We start from the raw sequence: 15295 nt of genomic DNA, 5'->3' as shown, positions 1-15295 counted from the left end.
TGCCACGGCTTATGACCTCAGTCTGTTGAGTCAATGGGCCTGATTTATAAAAGCTTTTCAAGGCTGGTGAGGATACACTTTCATCAGTGAAGCTGGGTGATCCAGCAAACTTGTAATGGCTTTCTTCAAAGTCATTTGCTAGCAATTGGTTTGAATTCTGGACCAGATCTATTTCAGGTTTGCTGGATCACCCAGCTTCACCGATGAAGTGTATCCTCTCCAGCCATGAAGAGCTTTATTAAATCAGACCCTATGTGCCTGAAATATAGTTTACTTCTACCTTCCTTTTTGATATGACATTACAGTTTGAAATGCCAAAGCACATTGTGTCAGCCCTACCTTCCTATTTTCCAAAGCATTACAAAGAGAAAAAAAAGAACTCTCCTCGTCTTCATAACTCAGGGGTGTTAAACTCTGGCCTGCGGCCCAAATCTGGTCCACAAAGTCCTTTTTTTGGCTCCCAAAAGAATCCTAAAACTGAATTGCAGCTGGCCAGCCGCTGCATTTAGATTGCACCTCTACTAGAATTCTACTACACAAATGCCTATGCGTGGTGTGACCAATTTGCAGCAAATCTTTTGCCTTTGTTATCTCTACTATTTAATTTTCCCCAATGGATAAATCTTCACTATGTTTTCCAGGGAGATTCTACTTTAGTTCCTAGCTCCCAAGTTAGGGATCATAAAGGAACAGATCTGATAATGAGAGAACATAAAATCCTTTTTTTAAAGCTGCAGTGCAGAGTTAGACATTAACTTTGGTGTGATGTAGCACTATTAATTTTTAATAGTACCTTTGTGGCCATTCTTACATGTCACTCTTGTTTGCCAACCTCAGGAACCAATGTGCTTTATCTGTGTCTGTTGAATGTCCAATATGGTGAATTGGAATTCCATTGAAAATAAATGGGCTGTCGTTCCATAGTGCACATAATCATAGGTGTAGAAATTCATTACAAAAGTGCATCTGGCCTGAGGATACCTTCCCTATGACAGAAATTTGATTCTCTGTGGAAAAGGAACCACATCAATCACCATCTTCTTAATATGCTAAGAGTGAATATTTACTAGTATTTATATACTGCCCACGTATTAAGTTTTGCTGTACAAAGCCCATAGTCATGTCACTAGCTGTAACTCGGTGGGACTCACAATCTAATGTCCCTACCGTAGTCATATGTCATTACAACAGGCTAAGGTCATTTTGGGGGAAGCCAACTAAACTAACTACATGTTTTTGGAATGTGGGAGAAAACTGGAGTACCCAGAGGAAACCCACACAAATACGGGGTGAACATGCAAACTCCATGCAGATAGATTCCTGGCTGAGATTTGATCGTAGGACCCAGCGCTGCAAAGGTCAGAGTGCTAAACCACCAGGCCAATAGTCGCCACACACACAAGTATTATCTTCCCATAGCACACAGACTGCAAGTACCTGGCCAGGGTTTTAAGCTAAACTTTTTTTTGTCATGCTAGATGACATTAGGATGATGATATTGGGAAATCTTTCAATGGGGACCCCTATTTGGGTGCAAACTTTTTAAGAGCAGATTTTTCCCCCAGCCCCTGCTGTGTTTCAAGGACAAGAGTAAATACCAATCATTTGTTCCCTATTGTATTCTAAACAACTGTTTTGGCTTTAAATAAACTTTCAGATTAGCAATATTAGCAAGTGATACATACTTTTGTGCATTGATGCTCTTGCCTTCCCTATAACTAAACACTATGTTAAAGCCCAGCTCTGGACTTATTGGGTCTAGATCCATTACATCCTGCTTCTACAGCAGTGTTTCTCAGCTAGGGTTCCTCCAGAGGTTGCTGGGGGTTCATTGAGCAAAGAGCAATTTATGCTTCTCAGGTCAGTTTAAATGACACCAATGATCTCTTTGGCTATCCGTAAGGGTCAAATTCTTCCCACTAGCTAGCAATGTAAGAGGCATTCCTATATAGTAATTATAGCAGAAGTTCCCTAAAGACCTGACATTTATTTCAATGGTTCCCCCATGTTAAATAGGTTGAGAAAAGCTGAACTAGGTGCAGCATCTTTTTGAATTTGAAAGATAGGGAACACCTTGTAGCAACAAAAACCTGCTTCTGTGAACAGCTTTGGATTGAATCACAAGCTGCTTTTTTTCTGACACCTGCTGGGATTCTAGTTTAGAATTATGCCTGGAGTTGGGCTTTAATTCAGTATGGTACCTTTAAGCTTTTTGTTGACAAAAAGGTGTGTCTTTTTTAGCCATTATGATTTCAGGAAACCCGTTGAAGTTTTACAACTTTATTGCCTGATCATTAGCATTGCATTCTTGGATAACATATATATATTGTTGTGACTTGCTCTGCTTTCTTCAGTCTGCTTATCACCAGTATTTTTGACCTGCCATGCTTGATGAGTCTTTGAAGCAATGAGAATTGGATTAACTTTTATAGATACACCATCATTATTGTGCATAGTTTCCTGCGTGTACTATACTCTTGAAGAAGCAATTCCATAAATGTCAAATGTGAGTTTTGAGGTGTATGGAATAAATCATGCTACATGTATACTGCTATAAGTTTGGAGTACCAGCCATGTTGTTAACATAGTTCTGTGCTTAACATGGGTTTTGAGTGCTCTTTTAAATGAGCAGAAATTAGGAGCAAGTCGAAAAGGATGAGGAAGACCATTCCAGAGAATCGGGGCAGCTCTAGAATAGTCTTGGAGCCGTGCGTGTGATGCAGTAATGAGTGAGGAAGTCATTAGTAGGTGATTGGAGGAGCTAAGAGAGCGGCTGGGGGACTATTTTTATACCGGGTCAGAAAGGTAGAGGTATATGTTGGTGCTATATAAATACTGTTTATTAATAATAATAAAAATAATAATAATAAAAGGTAGTTTTAAATAAAGATATATTATATCATAGTGAAGTTGATAGGCTGATGCTTTAAAAAAAACTGTATTTGTAATAATGTTTGTACTATTGTTCAGTCATTGGGTCGTGGCATGGAGTTTTATTATTATAATAGGGACCCATAGTTAAGTTTCTGATTGATGTTATTTCAGGAAAGTACACAGAACTCTGATTATGTTGATCGTAATGAAAGAAGCATGAAAAATGTGGTTAAACCCACAGGGACATATTTCAGTTCTACTTTCTGTATGGTTTTAAACTATTAACAGGATAACTAAATAGTGTAATATTACAGCATGTAGGAAATTAGATATACATGCTTCTAGTAGCTAAACAAAACATAAAAGTAAAAAAACAAAACAAAACAAAAACCTAAAGTGAAATGTTCAGTAAAAAAAAAAAAAGACACTTACCTTTACAAATGTATATCTGTTGGTCCCTCTGTGATCCTAGTCCTAGTCCCATCTTCCTTCTTTCTGTTGAGGTTCAGACAGCGGGCGCCACCATCTTCTTCCAGGTTTGTCTTCTTATGTCACCTGATCTTACACGATGCAGGCGAGAGAAAAAGAGACGCGCAACCTTGAAAATGTTAAAAAATCTCACAGCATATGTGTAAGATCAGCACTTTTTTATTTTACATTCTAGGAAAGCCCCTTCTGCGCATGTTCGAGATCAGACATGTGCAGAAGGAGCAGCCTTGAGCCTTCTGGGATATGTGATGTATGTATCCCAGGAAGCCGCGGATTTCCTATTGAGAAGGAGGGGTCCTCCTCCAAAAATGTAAAAATAAAAGTATTTAAAAAACAATTACCAAACAAATTTTACCAATATATAATAGATTTAGCCACCCACCCTTGTATAAAATGTACAAAATGTGTCGATAGGTCCGCTTTACATAAAACAGGATCAACATGGAGACAATTAGGTGTGGTGATTTACAGTAATTAAAGCGTACCTAAACTCAGAAATTTCACTTTACATAACCTAGTCTAGGTTTTTTTGAAGTGCAGCACTCTTTTTTAAGAAAAAAAAAAAAGAGTGCAGCACTCCCCTCTAATTCTCGATCTCCTAGGCAATTCGAGAATGAATGGGAGTGCAAGGCCTCCTGAGATACCTACAACACGCATCCCGGGAGGCTCTTGGGTGCTCGGGCATGCGCAGAAGGAGCCTTTTTGTGAAAGTAAAAAATATTTGCCGATCTCACGCATGCGCTGTGAGACCAGTAAGTTTTTTTTCCAACCTATGTCACCTGATCCCACGCCTGGGTCGGGTGACGTAGGAAGAAGAACCAAGAAGAGGTGAAGATGGCAGTGCCCAGAGCGTTGGCACAAAGACGGATACTGGGACAATGCGGGACCCGATGGAAGACACCTATTGGCTGAAACGATCCCTGGCTCTGAATTGGCCTGAACGACTCATATCCCATAGTGCACCGCAAAGCTTCTTCCTTTCCTTTCGGCCATTTTCTCCCCGAAGAGGTATGTTGGAGATATTCTCGGCCTTCGTTTTCATTATCCGCCTTCATCCTTCTTCTTTTCTGCTTATATCGGGCTGGTGTTAACAGGATGTTATTCCTGCTTCTCCCAGCAATGGTTTTGAGGGGTTCTTTTTAAAGTTTTGCTAATTTTAGGGAAGTTTTCTGTCTCTATGGCCTGGTGGCTGGCGGTGTGTTGCTAGGGTTGAGGGGAGCCGGTGTGTGAGGAGAGGAATTGGCGGGACTTTGCTTCAGGGACAGCCAGCACCGAGCCCTGTGTGGCCCTGGCATGGGAATGCGCTGTGTGTAACCCTATGGAAGGTGCACAATGGCTGCCTGGGTAAAGAGAACCTGTCACCACTGACTTGTATGTTATAATCCTTCCAAAATCCCCCCCTTCGTTTTTCCCCATCTTATTGCATTGCGATCCTGTATAGATCTAAAGGCGATTGTACGAGGTGAGCTTTTCTGCATGCAGCTCCTTCCCTGGATGAAACCATTGTCAGATCAGGATTGGGGGGTTTCAGTTACTATAAGATGTAATTGGTTGGCTTTAGAATAGACAGATATGTAAATGTATTTATTAGACAGTATAATGACTAATAAATGTATAAACCTAGGCAGTCTGTAGGGTGTGGGTAGTCTGGATGGCTGTGTACAGACCTATAGTCAGGTCCTAGACATGTGATGACTGCAGACTGGTCATAACTTGGACCGTACCAGTATTCAATAGTGGGGTTATAACGGTGAGAACATCTCAGGAGCACCATAGACATCTGCAGATCCCACAGTATAACATAGACCGGGTTTAGGATGATTGTTTTGATAGAATAGACCAGGGTTGGTAGGGGATCCTTGAGCATTTTATATCTCTCAGGTCAGTTTAAGTGACACAGATGATCTTTTTGGCTATCTGGAAGGGTGACATTCTTCCCACCGGCCAGCAATGCAAGAGGAATTCTTCCAACTGACCACCATGCTAATGTACTGTGATCTGTAGATATAGTAATTATAGCCTGATGACCTGGAAGTTATCTCAAGGGTTCCCCCATGTCGATAAAAGTTTATAGACCATGATGACCCTATTATTTATATATGCAGTGTTTATATCGTGCAGACATATTACATAGCGCAGTACAAAGCCCATAGTCATATCACTAGCTGTCCCTCAGAGGAGCTCACAATCTAATGTCCCTACCATAGTCATTATCACAGTCTAAGGTCAATTTTGGGGGAAGCCAAATAACCTAACTGCATGTATTTGGAATGTGGGAGGAAACGCTCACAAACACGGGGAGAACCTGCAAACTCCATGCAGATAGTGTCCTGGCCAGATTCAAACCTGGGACCTAGGCAAGAAAGTTTACCTGGCCATGAGAATTTTACTTTTTACACCATGAAGTTTAGTTAAAGCTTTAAGTTTTAGCAATACGGCTGCTGTTGAAGTTTCCATTCGGTGTTTGATTTCTGATGACAAAATAATCTTGGAGCAGAACATCCGGCACAATGACATGCTTGGGAACTAGAATGACTTCCAGTATAGCCAAACCAACGTTGATAGGTAGCAGTTTTCTGACCGGCTCCCTTAATTTATTATTAAACAGTATTTATATAGCGCCAACATATTATGCAGCGCTGTTCAATAAATAGGGGTTACAGGTGACAGATAGGGACACAGGAGGAGGAGAGAACCCTGCCCTGAAGAGCTTACAATCTAAGAGATGGAGGAAGTATCACACTATAGGATTTGTTTCCTGCTTTTTTTTTTTAACTTTGTACCAGTCAACTTATACTATTGTAAAGTTCAGTGATTATATCGGTGTGTCGCCATTAATTTCACTGCTTTCTTTTTTTCCTCCAGGGATTAAGTAGCCATGGCCCCCAGCCGAAATGGCATGATCTTGAAGCCCCATTTCCACAAGGACTGGCAGAGACGAGTGGCCACTTGGTTTAACCAGCCCGCCAGGAAGGACCGCAGGTCAGTTATATTTCACTTTTATGTTATGTATTATTTGTTTGTACAGCCAATGATGACAACTTCTCCGGAATCTCTGCTTGTCTGTGATGATTCCATATTTGAACCCTTTTTCAGCTGATGGCTGTAAGATGTCATTTTGCTCTTGCTGAGCATTTTGTTAGGAAATGTTATTCTCCGAATATATGGCAGCAGTAAATAGGAAAATACATTTATTTCTTTTATGTATTAGTTACAGTAGAACTGTTCTGTGGTACGTATGTGGTCTGATCTGTATAATTTCGCACACAGGCGAAAGGCACGTCAGGCCAAAGCACGACTGATCGCCCCAAGACCTATCGCTGGACCCCTCAGGCCGGTGGTTAGATGTCCAACCATCAGATATCACACCAAGATCAGGGGTGGTAGAGGCTTCAGCCTGGAGGAGCTTAAGGTAATATTACAGAATATTTTTTCCTCATAGCAACTTTAACACATTACCTCTTTTAGCTGGGCGCAACACCTGGGTCTTTTTTAGTAACCACCCGGGTGTTTTTGGCTGGTTACTGAAGAGTTGGTTCACAATACAGGGGATGCCACCCACCTACATTTTTTTCCCATCTGGATTATGAACATTTCTGGGTTGAACACAGCTTTAAGAACTGCAATTGTTACTGTGGGGTTTGAACCCCAGATACACCACTGTGCTAACGTTATGTGATGTGGTAAAAGGGAGAAGGGTTCATTTCACATAGGCCTTCCAACATGCATGTGTTTGTTTTTTTTCCTTAAATGGTACAAGAACACATTCCTATGGGTCTTTTCTTCAACACACAAGTGAAGGGCTTGATTCATTGCATATGTGTTTTGTATGTGCAATGATGGGTGGGCTATGTGACTTTAAACTATGTTCTCCCCAGCACCTTTTAGCTGGGCGCACCGCCTGGTATTTTGCACTGACCCACAAACAGCACACAGAGTAAGACTGAACCACTGTCCCCAAAATACTTTTTCCTTCAAAGTATAGAAACCAAATCAACTTCTCTGCTAATATCTTGAGAAGGGGTTGCCAAGCACAGGTTGACCGGTTTCTAATTGGCCATGTTTTTTTAGTCTTAGTGATGGTGAGCCATGTGATGACAATTTCTCCGGAATCTCTGTATCTCTGTGATGATTCCCTTGAACCCTTTTTTCTGATGGCTGCCTTGGCTTCTATTGTGAGTGTTATATTTCCTTGTATGTAGTTTCTAAAGTATTCTGGTTTCACTGCAGGCTGCTGGCATCAACAAGAAGGTTGCCCGCACCATTGGCATCTCCGTGGACCCACGTCGTCGCAACAAGTCTACAGAAGCCCTGCAGACCAACGTGCAAAGGCTGAAGGAGTACCGCTCCAAACTGATCATCTTCCCACGCAAACCCTCCGCACCTAAGAAGGGAGACAGCTCTGTAAGTGAACAGTTCATAGTGTGCCACCTTGTGTTTTATTTTAAAGTAACCTCGTGCTTTCACCTGCTGCTCCTAATAATGATTGGAGCTGGAGCTGAAGGTAGTTGCGTGGAACATGAAGACAAAGAGTTTGATGTGCTGAAGCTAAAAATAAGAATTTGTAATTTAGTCTGTAGGAGCAAGCAGGTGTGTAGCAGAAGCAGTCACACAAAGCAAACAGATTACATATAAAACATTGTGTATTTGACTGCTTGTTTTAGATATCCGCTTTTTATGATGGGGGAGATGGGACTTTTTTTTACAGTCAGATGATGAAAATTTCTCCGGAATCTCTGCATTCCTGTGATGACTTTTTGAACCCTTTTCCTGCTGATGACTGTAAATTGGACACATTTTGGCCTGCATGTGCAGTGGAACAAGGCATACAAATGTTTTATTCTTGGTTGCTTATTTGTTTGTTTTTTTCCCCCAGGCTGAAGAGTTGAAGATGGCCACCCAGCTGAAGGGCCCTGTCATGCCAATCCGCCAGGTAAGTTTTGTAGTTTGTGTATTTTTTTTAATCATTCATGAAACTTTCTCTAGTTCTCTCTGATGTTTTTGCATGCTTGGTTGTGGTGAGTTGAAAGTAAGTAACATCAGTGTCGTCTTCTGATTTAAAGGACCAACTAATATTCATATTTGTGTGCATTTTGTAAATAGAAGTCACTGGGCCTTTATATGCTTGGAACCAAAGAAAATACTGATGTTGCTGATATGACAGCATAAAATATTTAGGTTCTTCCACATATCTTCAATGGAAACTGCAGTTTGTGCCATTTTTTACCTTTTATCTTTGGTGACCTCCACCAGATTCGCCACTAAGGGTTGTGGAGTTATTTGATCAGACAAGTATATTTCTTTTTTTTTTTTCTACTTCAACGGTCATTGTTAGCCAGGGCGCATGGTGGTATATTGTAGCAAATATGGTCGTCTTGTGTGTAAAGCTACATTGCTATTCTTTTAAGAAATGTGTGCTTGGAAATGGGTGTACCTGCTTAGGACCGCAGTGTTACATCCAGGCAATGCATAGCCAACCAGTCCACACCAATTCTATTATTAGTCTGTGAATGTAAGTTTTGTTTTAAAGTTTTACACAATGACCAATCCATATAAAACCTGAATTCTAACATACACCACCTATGACGAGCTCCAGTACTGGGATCACTTTCTAGTTGCAGAATAAAATAGTACTAGCAATCCAGTGATCTTATTTGTTTGCTCAGAATTGCTTTTAAAGCAGAAATTGTGTTTTGCTTTGAAGATCAGCAAGTGGGCAAGTATATATTACAGAAAGGGACAGGTGATATCCCTTCTGCAATAAAACATGCTTGGCTGCTTGTTAACTGTCTTCTGAAATGCTGAGCTGATTTTTTTAGTTTTTAGGTATAGTTTACTATTGTTCAGGTTCTTAAGGCTTGCTAGTGATGTACTTTGTGGTGGCTGCATGGATAAGTAATATGTAACACTGATGAGTTTAAAGGTAATGGCATAACAGAGGTGACTGATACTCGCTTATACTCATGCATCATTTTTTTTTTTTTTTTTTTGCTTTTTAGACTTTCAAGAAAGAAAAGTCCAGAGTTATCTCAGAGGAGGAGAAGAACTTCAAGGCCTTCGCCAGTCTGCGTATGGCACGTGCCAACGCACGTCTCTTTGGCATCCGTGCCAAGAGAGCCAAGGAAGCCGCAGAACAGGAAGTGGATAAGAAAAAGTAAATCTATGCCTGGAACTGTTAATAAACAAAACGTTGTATAATTCTGCTCTTCTCGCGTGTTTTCTAGCAAGAGCAGTCATGACTTGCTGAAAGTTTTTGATCAGGTTGTCTATTCTCTGTGTGAGAGAGTTTCAATCCCTTGTGTTCAGCTATGTATGCAGTGTCTGAGGAAAGGAAATTTTCATTTTTAAAATTTTTGTCCTATATTTTCATACACCAAAGCTATATGTTTAAAGAGTTTACCACAATAGTTTTGCAGAGGTTGCAAAATGCCTATTACATGTGGGCCCAACATGTTTACAGGGGCTGTCATTGAACGTTTTCATTACTCCAGGACTAAGCAACACTCTGCTTATTGGGCCCCATTTATTAAAGCTCCCCAAGGCTGGAAAGGATACACTTTCATCAGTAAACCTGGGTGATAAAAATCTGGAATGGATGTTAGCAAACCTGGACCAGATTCATTTCACCTTTGCGTGATCATCCAGCTTCACTGATAAGTATATCCTCCAGCCTTGGAGAGCCTTTCAATCATGCCCATTGTGTAAAAACTGCTTAGTCCCTGAGGAAGAGGAATCTCTTGTTACAGTATTTGGTAAAAAAAAAAACTGTACCCACATGGTACCCACAAAAGTGCCAACCTCTATAGATAAACTGAGCAGTAGCTGAGAATAGACTATTGCTGTGAATTGAATTTTCTGTTCTCTTACTGGAGCAGTTTCCCATTGTAATCCTTTGGAGAATCAGATATCTGCTGGTTGGGTGTCATTGGCTGTGCCTATAGGAGTAGAAGGTTAATATATGAGAATATAGACACAGTGGTAAAAGTTTGACCAAAGATTTAATACTTCCCCGTGGCAAAAAAGGAAGCAAAGGGGTTGTTTGGAAAAGTGAGAAAGTGGTGTTGGTTATTTGCTTTATCAATCTCTCTACCTTCAGATTGTAGGGATGCTGCATTGCTCTAGGTATCACTAGTGCTTCTTTCTGGTTGCTTAGAGAAATTTAAGGCCGTAATTTTGCATTAGTTCTCCAGATGGCAAGAAACGGTGGTGAGAAACAGACTTCTTATGGTAACCTTTAATACAATAGTTGTCAGCCCCTTTCCCTTGTGCATTGGTGGTCATTTTTCTGAGTCTGCACTCTTAAGGAACCCCTAGCAATAATGCCCAAGTAGTAGCAACCACTAGAGTAACTTGCTCTATATCCCTCTTGAGAGCCTGGCCACGTGGAGAAGTGTTGGGGAAGGGGGGAGGATCAGCATATTCATATAATCACTATTTTAAAACCACTTCTATGCCTTTGGGTGCAGCTCCCTAATGTTCGTTTTGCATCAGATATGCTTACAGTTTAAGTTGGTCGGCAACTTTTTTGGTGTCAAGGACCACAGCCTTCAGTCTGTGCATGCGCAGGGAGGGGAGCCTCGTGTCACTCAAAGGGGAAGAAACGTCCCCTAGAGTGACGTCATGATGCCATAACCCCCCAACTCTCCCATCGCAGGTTTGAGCCTTCAATAGGAGAGTTGGTTGCGTTGTGTCCAGAGATACAAACCTCCCTGAGCATGCAAATTCATATAGGGCACATGGACTGTGGCTTTGGCCAGTGCACCACGAGAAGGACCCCCCCCCGGGGGGTCACCCCAGCCAGAGCCGCGGACCACAGGTTGGCATTCACTGATCAAAAGGTATTCATTACTGCTTTGTTCTGTCATCACCCAGTGTCAATATTTCACTGAGATGGCTTAATTGTGCAAATCTTGGTGCTGGTACAGTTCTAACAGATCCTGCTGCAGCCTCTCCCCTTTATACCAGTGTTTGATTTCTGTGGGCAGCTGTTTGCAGTACATCGACGAGCTGGACAAATTCACTTAATCAGGTGGAATATTTTTTTGTAAGATTCATATCTATTGAATACAGAGATGTCAGATACTCTCCAAGCCCAATTCATCTGCTGCTTGGTTTGATAAACCTGGGTTGGGCCTACAGGATTTCTCCCCTTTTGAGGCAGGGTTTGAGCCTGGCTTTTGCCTACTTAAGCATGAGCACTTCATCCTGGAAGTAAGCATGTAGTGAAATGATTACATGGGCTGTAGAAGCAGTCAGCACTATTTAAATGCACATATTAAAGAAGCAGGCTCTGAATGAAAGGCTTCAGAAGATGAAGGGAACAGAGAAAGTATAACAAAGGCGAGTATTAGCAAATGGGGCTTTCAAAAGAATCTTTCATTTTGCTATTGCCAGCTTCTCGTTAAAACGTTTGGGGCTCTGTATGTGGGTTTGTATAGTTTATTTGCAGCACAGATAATATTGAACCTTTCAAATTATTGCCTTCTATAAGGGTCTGATGGCCCCACACCATATGGCCATACACTACACACTATTGATTGTTTTGGGAAGATGTTTACTAATCTGTTTCTGTATCAGGTGAAGCAGTATAAACACATTATTAATAAACAGGATTTATTTAGTGCCAACATATTATGCAGCGCTGTACATTAAATAGGGTTTGCAAATAACAGCCTGACAGCAGGAGGAGAGGACCCTGCCCAAAAGAGCTTACAATCTAAGTATATATGCAAAGTATTTACAAACTAAGTTCATAGTGCTGCTGTCCTCTATAGATTGGGCACCTTACAGTGTTCACTCATAAATTTCCAATGCGCCTGTCACTAGAGATATATTAAGACTGACACTTTTCTGTTGTTCTTTAGGATTTTTTAGTTGCTTGACATTCATTCCGATTCACATGCACCAATATTTTGAGCCACTAATCTGGAACAATAAGGACTTTTGTTTGTCAGAGTAGTTGGTTACAGATCGAGTACTAAAGCCACAATAACCTAACATCAGAAAGCTGTCATTTTTAAAAGTTCCTTGACAATATTTATTTAATAACTGTTACTTCTGAGAATCTGTAAGCCTATAACTGCTGACTTGATTCAGTGCCTACAATTCTTTGTGAATTTTTCCAGCCCCAATAGCATAGTAAACATTCCTGACTTCCCTGGTGCAGTTAAATTGGACACATCACTGATATATGATGAAAAGAGCTCATTTTTAAAGAATGCTGACTGCCTGGATGACCTTTCAGCTTCAGTAGATTGTCATATGAGCATGCAATGGATGTTTGGAACAGCTGAACACCTGAGCTCGTGTGAGTCAGAAAGTATAAAGGCGGAGGATCAGCGCACCAACCAGGCAAGCTGTATCATTTAGATCCATGTTTGTTTAAGTAACAGGGTCCCGGCCCCAAGTCTATGACTGGACAGTGAGGAGCAGCAAGAAACAGATGAGGTCCTCTGCTTCTCATGAGTATGTTATTTGTCAGCATAGGCAAATGCAAGACAAATTCACCAGTCTGAGTGCTCCTATATAAGCCAAATGTAGGTTTCTATGCCAGCTGGATGTTAATATGCTAATTATTTTTTCTGCTCATAGAAAATTGCCTCTTTTGGTGGTTTTTTAGATTTTGGAATTCAGTTTTACACCTAAGAGTAACAATCCCTAATTTCTCAGCAATCCCTAATACTCCCAGCAGATGGCATCATTTCTCTTCTTTCCATCGCAGACTCCCTGCTTCTCTGTGCAGCCCCTGTAGCTTGCCATGCCAATGACTGACAGTGCATTTAATTAGGCTGTGTGACAAATTGCTCAGACCCTGCATGCACATCCTGAATCAGAAACAGCTGTTTGTGTTTTAATTAACCCACTTCGTGCTTCTTTGGGGACTTTTCCCTTCCGCGACTCTGCTACAACTCGTTAAACAAAGGGACTGGCTCATGATTCCACTAATTAGTGATATATTTTTTATTTAGCTAGCGTAGTGACACACTTCAATTTTCTATTTTTTTCTTTAGTCTAAACCTTCGGAGTCTAGATTTTATTTTCTGCACATAATCATATTACCATTCTTATTTTTCGAAGAGTCTGACAATGTCTAGATCAGCCTTTCTCAACATGTTTACCATGGAGGAACCCTTGAAATAACTTTTGGTGTTCAGTAACCTCTTTCTTTAATTAATATATCCACAGTACATTAGTGTGATGGTCAGAATGTCTTGTACATTGCTGGCCAGGGGGAAGAATTTCACCCTTACAGGATCATTGGTGTCACTTAAACTGACCTGAGAGGCACAAATTGATAATTGTTCGAGCAACCCCTGGAGGAACCCTAGTTGGAATCACTGATCTAGAATATGTGTTCACCAAAAAGATTTCATATCCAGATTCCATTTATTACTTTGATTCAGAAAGTCCAAATCTGATTAGTAGCAATGAGCAACACATTCTTTATAGTACACCTGTAATTTTGTAGCAAACACAATTATATAAATGGGCAGAAAATGTTAAAGCAGAACTAAATCCTTTTTACACTCCGTTTTCTGTTCCATCATGTTCTTCTCTTTGGCCAGAATGATGAAACTCACATACAGGGCAGCAGTCAGTCCCAACAGCTGTAAGGGAAGCAGGGATGCCCTGGGTATCTACCAATGTGAGCCCAGATCAGTGATTTTGAGAGATGAAGACGAACCGGACAGGTAAGTAAGCTTTATTGCAGAAGGGCCTGATTGCAAACTTTTAAAGTAAAGTAAAACATTAATTATTTTTATACCACATTGAGAATTGTCATCTATGCTTGTTTCTTGTTACCAGAACTAAAATCCAAGGAATGAAAAGTAAGGTCTGGATAATGCAGTTATCCCTCTGACCCTAGATTGTAAGCTCTTTGGGGCAGGGTCCTCTCCTCCTCCTGTGTCATTGTCTGTATTCTGTCATTTGCAACCCCTAATTAATGTACAGCGCTGCGTAATATGTTGGCACTATATAAATCCTGTTTATTTTAATTCATAATAATATTAATAATAATAATAATAATAATAATAATAACTCATTCTGCATTATTTTTGCAAAGCAAGATAAATTTATCAACATCTGTCATCCAATCCCCTTTCTGCTGGGCTAATCCAGCTTTGCCAATGTGCCTGCACCACTCTGTCCCCTTGCACTAATGTCAATACTATTATTATCAATATTATTAATATTAATAAACAGGATTTATATTGTGCCAGCATATTACTCAGTGCTGTACATTAAATAGGGGTTGCAAATGACAGACAGATACAGGCAATGACACAGGAGGAGGGGAGGACCCTGCCCCAAAGAGCTTACAATCTAGGAGGTCGGGGAAGTACCACACAATATTATGCCCTTTTTTGAGTACTTAACTACCCTGCAGCTGGACAGCCAATAAAGAAAGTGTGACATGGCCACCCAAAAAGATCCCCTTTATCTAAACAAAAGCAGCAAGATTTATGATTGTTGCATCATGCAACCAAAGCTAGGTAAGAAAAAGGGGTTTAGGTAGCATTCATTTATTGCAGCCTTTCTTAACCATTTTAACATGAAATAACTTTCAGGTCTTCAGGGAACCCTGGCTATAATTATTAAATCCACATCTCACAGTATATTAGTGTGGCTGACCATTAGGAAGAATGTCACCCATACAGATAGCCAAAAAGATCACCGGTGTCATTTATTTTGACCTACAAACTGCTCATTGCTCAAGGAACCTCTGGAGGAACCCGGGCTGAGAAACACTGGGTGGTAACTGGTGGTCAATACCAGCCACAGATTTGCTTTTATTCAGCTTCCTCCACTAACTTCAATGCTTTAAGTTACAAGTCTATGCAATCACTCCCTAACCCTGCTGGGATTTGTAGTTCTGCAGTAGATAGAACCACACCATCTATTTAATTTTGCATGCACTGGGTGCCCATTC

General features: G+C 40.7%; 1 protein-coding gene and 3 non-coding genes across 4 annotated transcripts; all 4 read left to right on the top strand.

Annotated features, from left to right (window-relative positions):
* The first annotated feature begins 4279 nt into the window (after positions 1 to 4279).
* RPL13 (ribosomal protein L13) lies at positions 4280 to 9561 on the top strand. Its single transcript, XM_072422621.1, has 6 exons — positions 4280 to 4371; positions 6229 to 6345; positions 6634 to 6775; positions 7594 to 7767; positions 8240 to 8296; positions 9363 to 9561. Exons 2-6 carry the CDS (start codon positions 6242 to 6244, stop codon positions 9519 to 9521), a joined length of 636 nt encoding a protein of 211 aa, XP_072278722.1. The 5' UTR covers positions 4280 to 4371; positions 6229 to 6241; the 3' UTR covers positions 9522 to 9561.
* On the top strand, positions 6396 to 6481 carry LOC140338755 (small nucleolar RNA MBII-202). The gene has a single exon (XR_011922319.1). It is a non-coding gene; the product is annotated as a small nucleolar RNA MBII-202 (small nucleolar RNA).
* Positions 7456 to 7537, top strand: LOC140338756 (small nucleolar RNA MBII-202). The gene has a single exon (XR_011922320.1). It is a non-coding gene; the product is annotated as a small nucleolar RNA MBII-202 (small nucleolar RNA).
* Positions 8077 to 8161, top strand: LOC140338754 (small nucleolar RNA MBII-202). Its single transcript, XR_011922318.1, has one exon. It is a non-coding gene; the product is annotated as a small nucleolar RNA MBII-202 (small nucleolar RNA).
* Positions 9562 to 15295: the final 5734 nt, after the last annotated feature.

The sequence above is a fragment of the Pyxicephalus adspersus genome, chromosome 9, assembly GCF_032062135.1.
Source record: "Pyxicephalus adspersus chromosome 9, UCB_Pads_2.0, whole genome shotgun sequence".
Taxonomy (NCBI): Eukaryota; Metazoa; Chordata; class Amphibia; order Anura; family Pyxicephalidae; genus Pyxicephalus; species Pyxicephalus adspersus.
The sequence above is the reverse complement of the archived record's forward strand: the minus strand, read 5'-3'. Positions and strand labels throughout refer to the sequence as shown.

Coding starts and splice junctions, on each gene's coding strand:
- RPL13 (XM_072422621.1), top strand. CDS start 6,242: ATGGCCCCCAGCCGAAATGGCATGATCTTGAAGCCCCATTTCCACAAG. Junction 7,768..8,239: donor CTAAGAAGGGAGACAGCTCT/GTAAGTGAACAG, acceptor TTTTTCCCCCAG/GCTGAAGAGTTGAAGATGGC. Junction 8,297..9,362: donor CTGTCATGCCAATCCGCCAG/GTAAGTTTTGTA, acceptor TTTGCTTTTTAG/ACTTTCAAGAAAGAAAAGTC.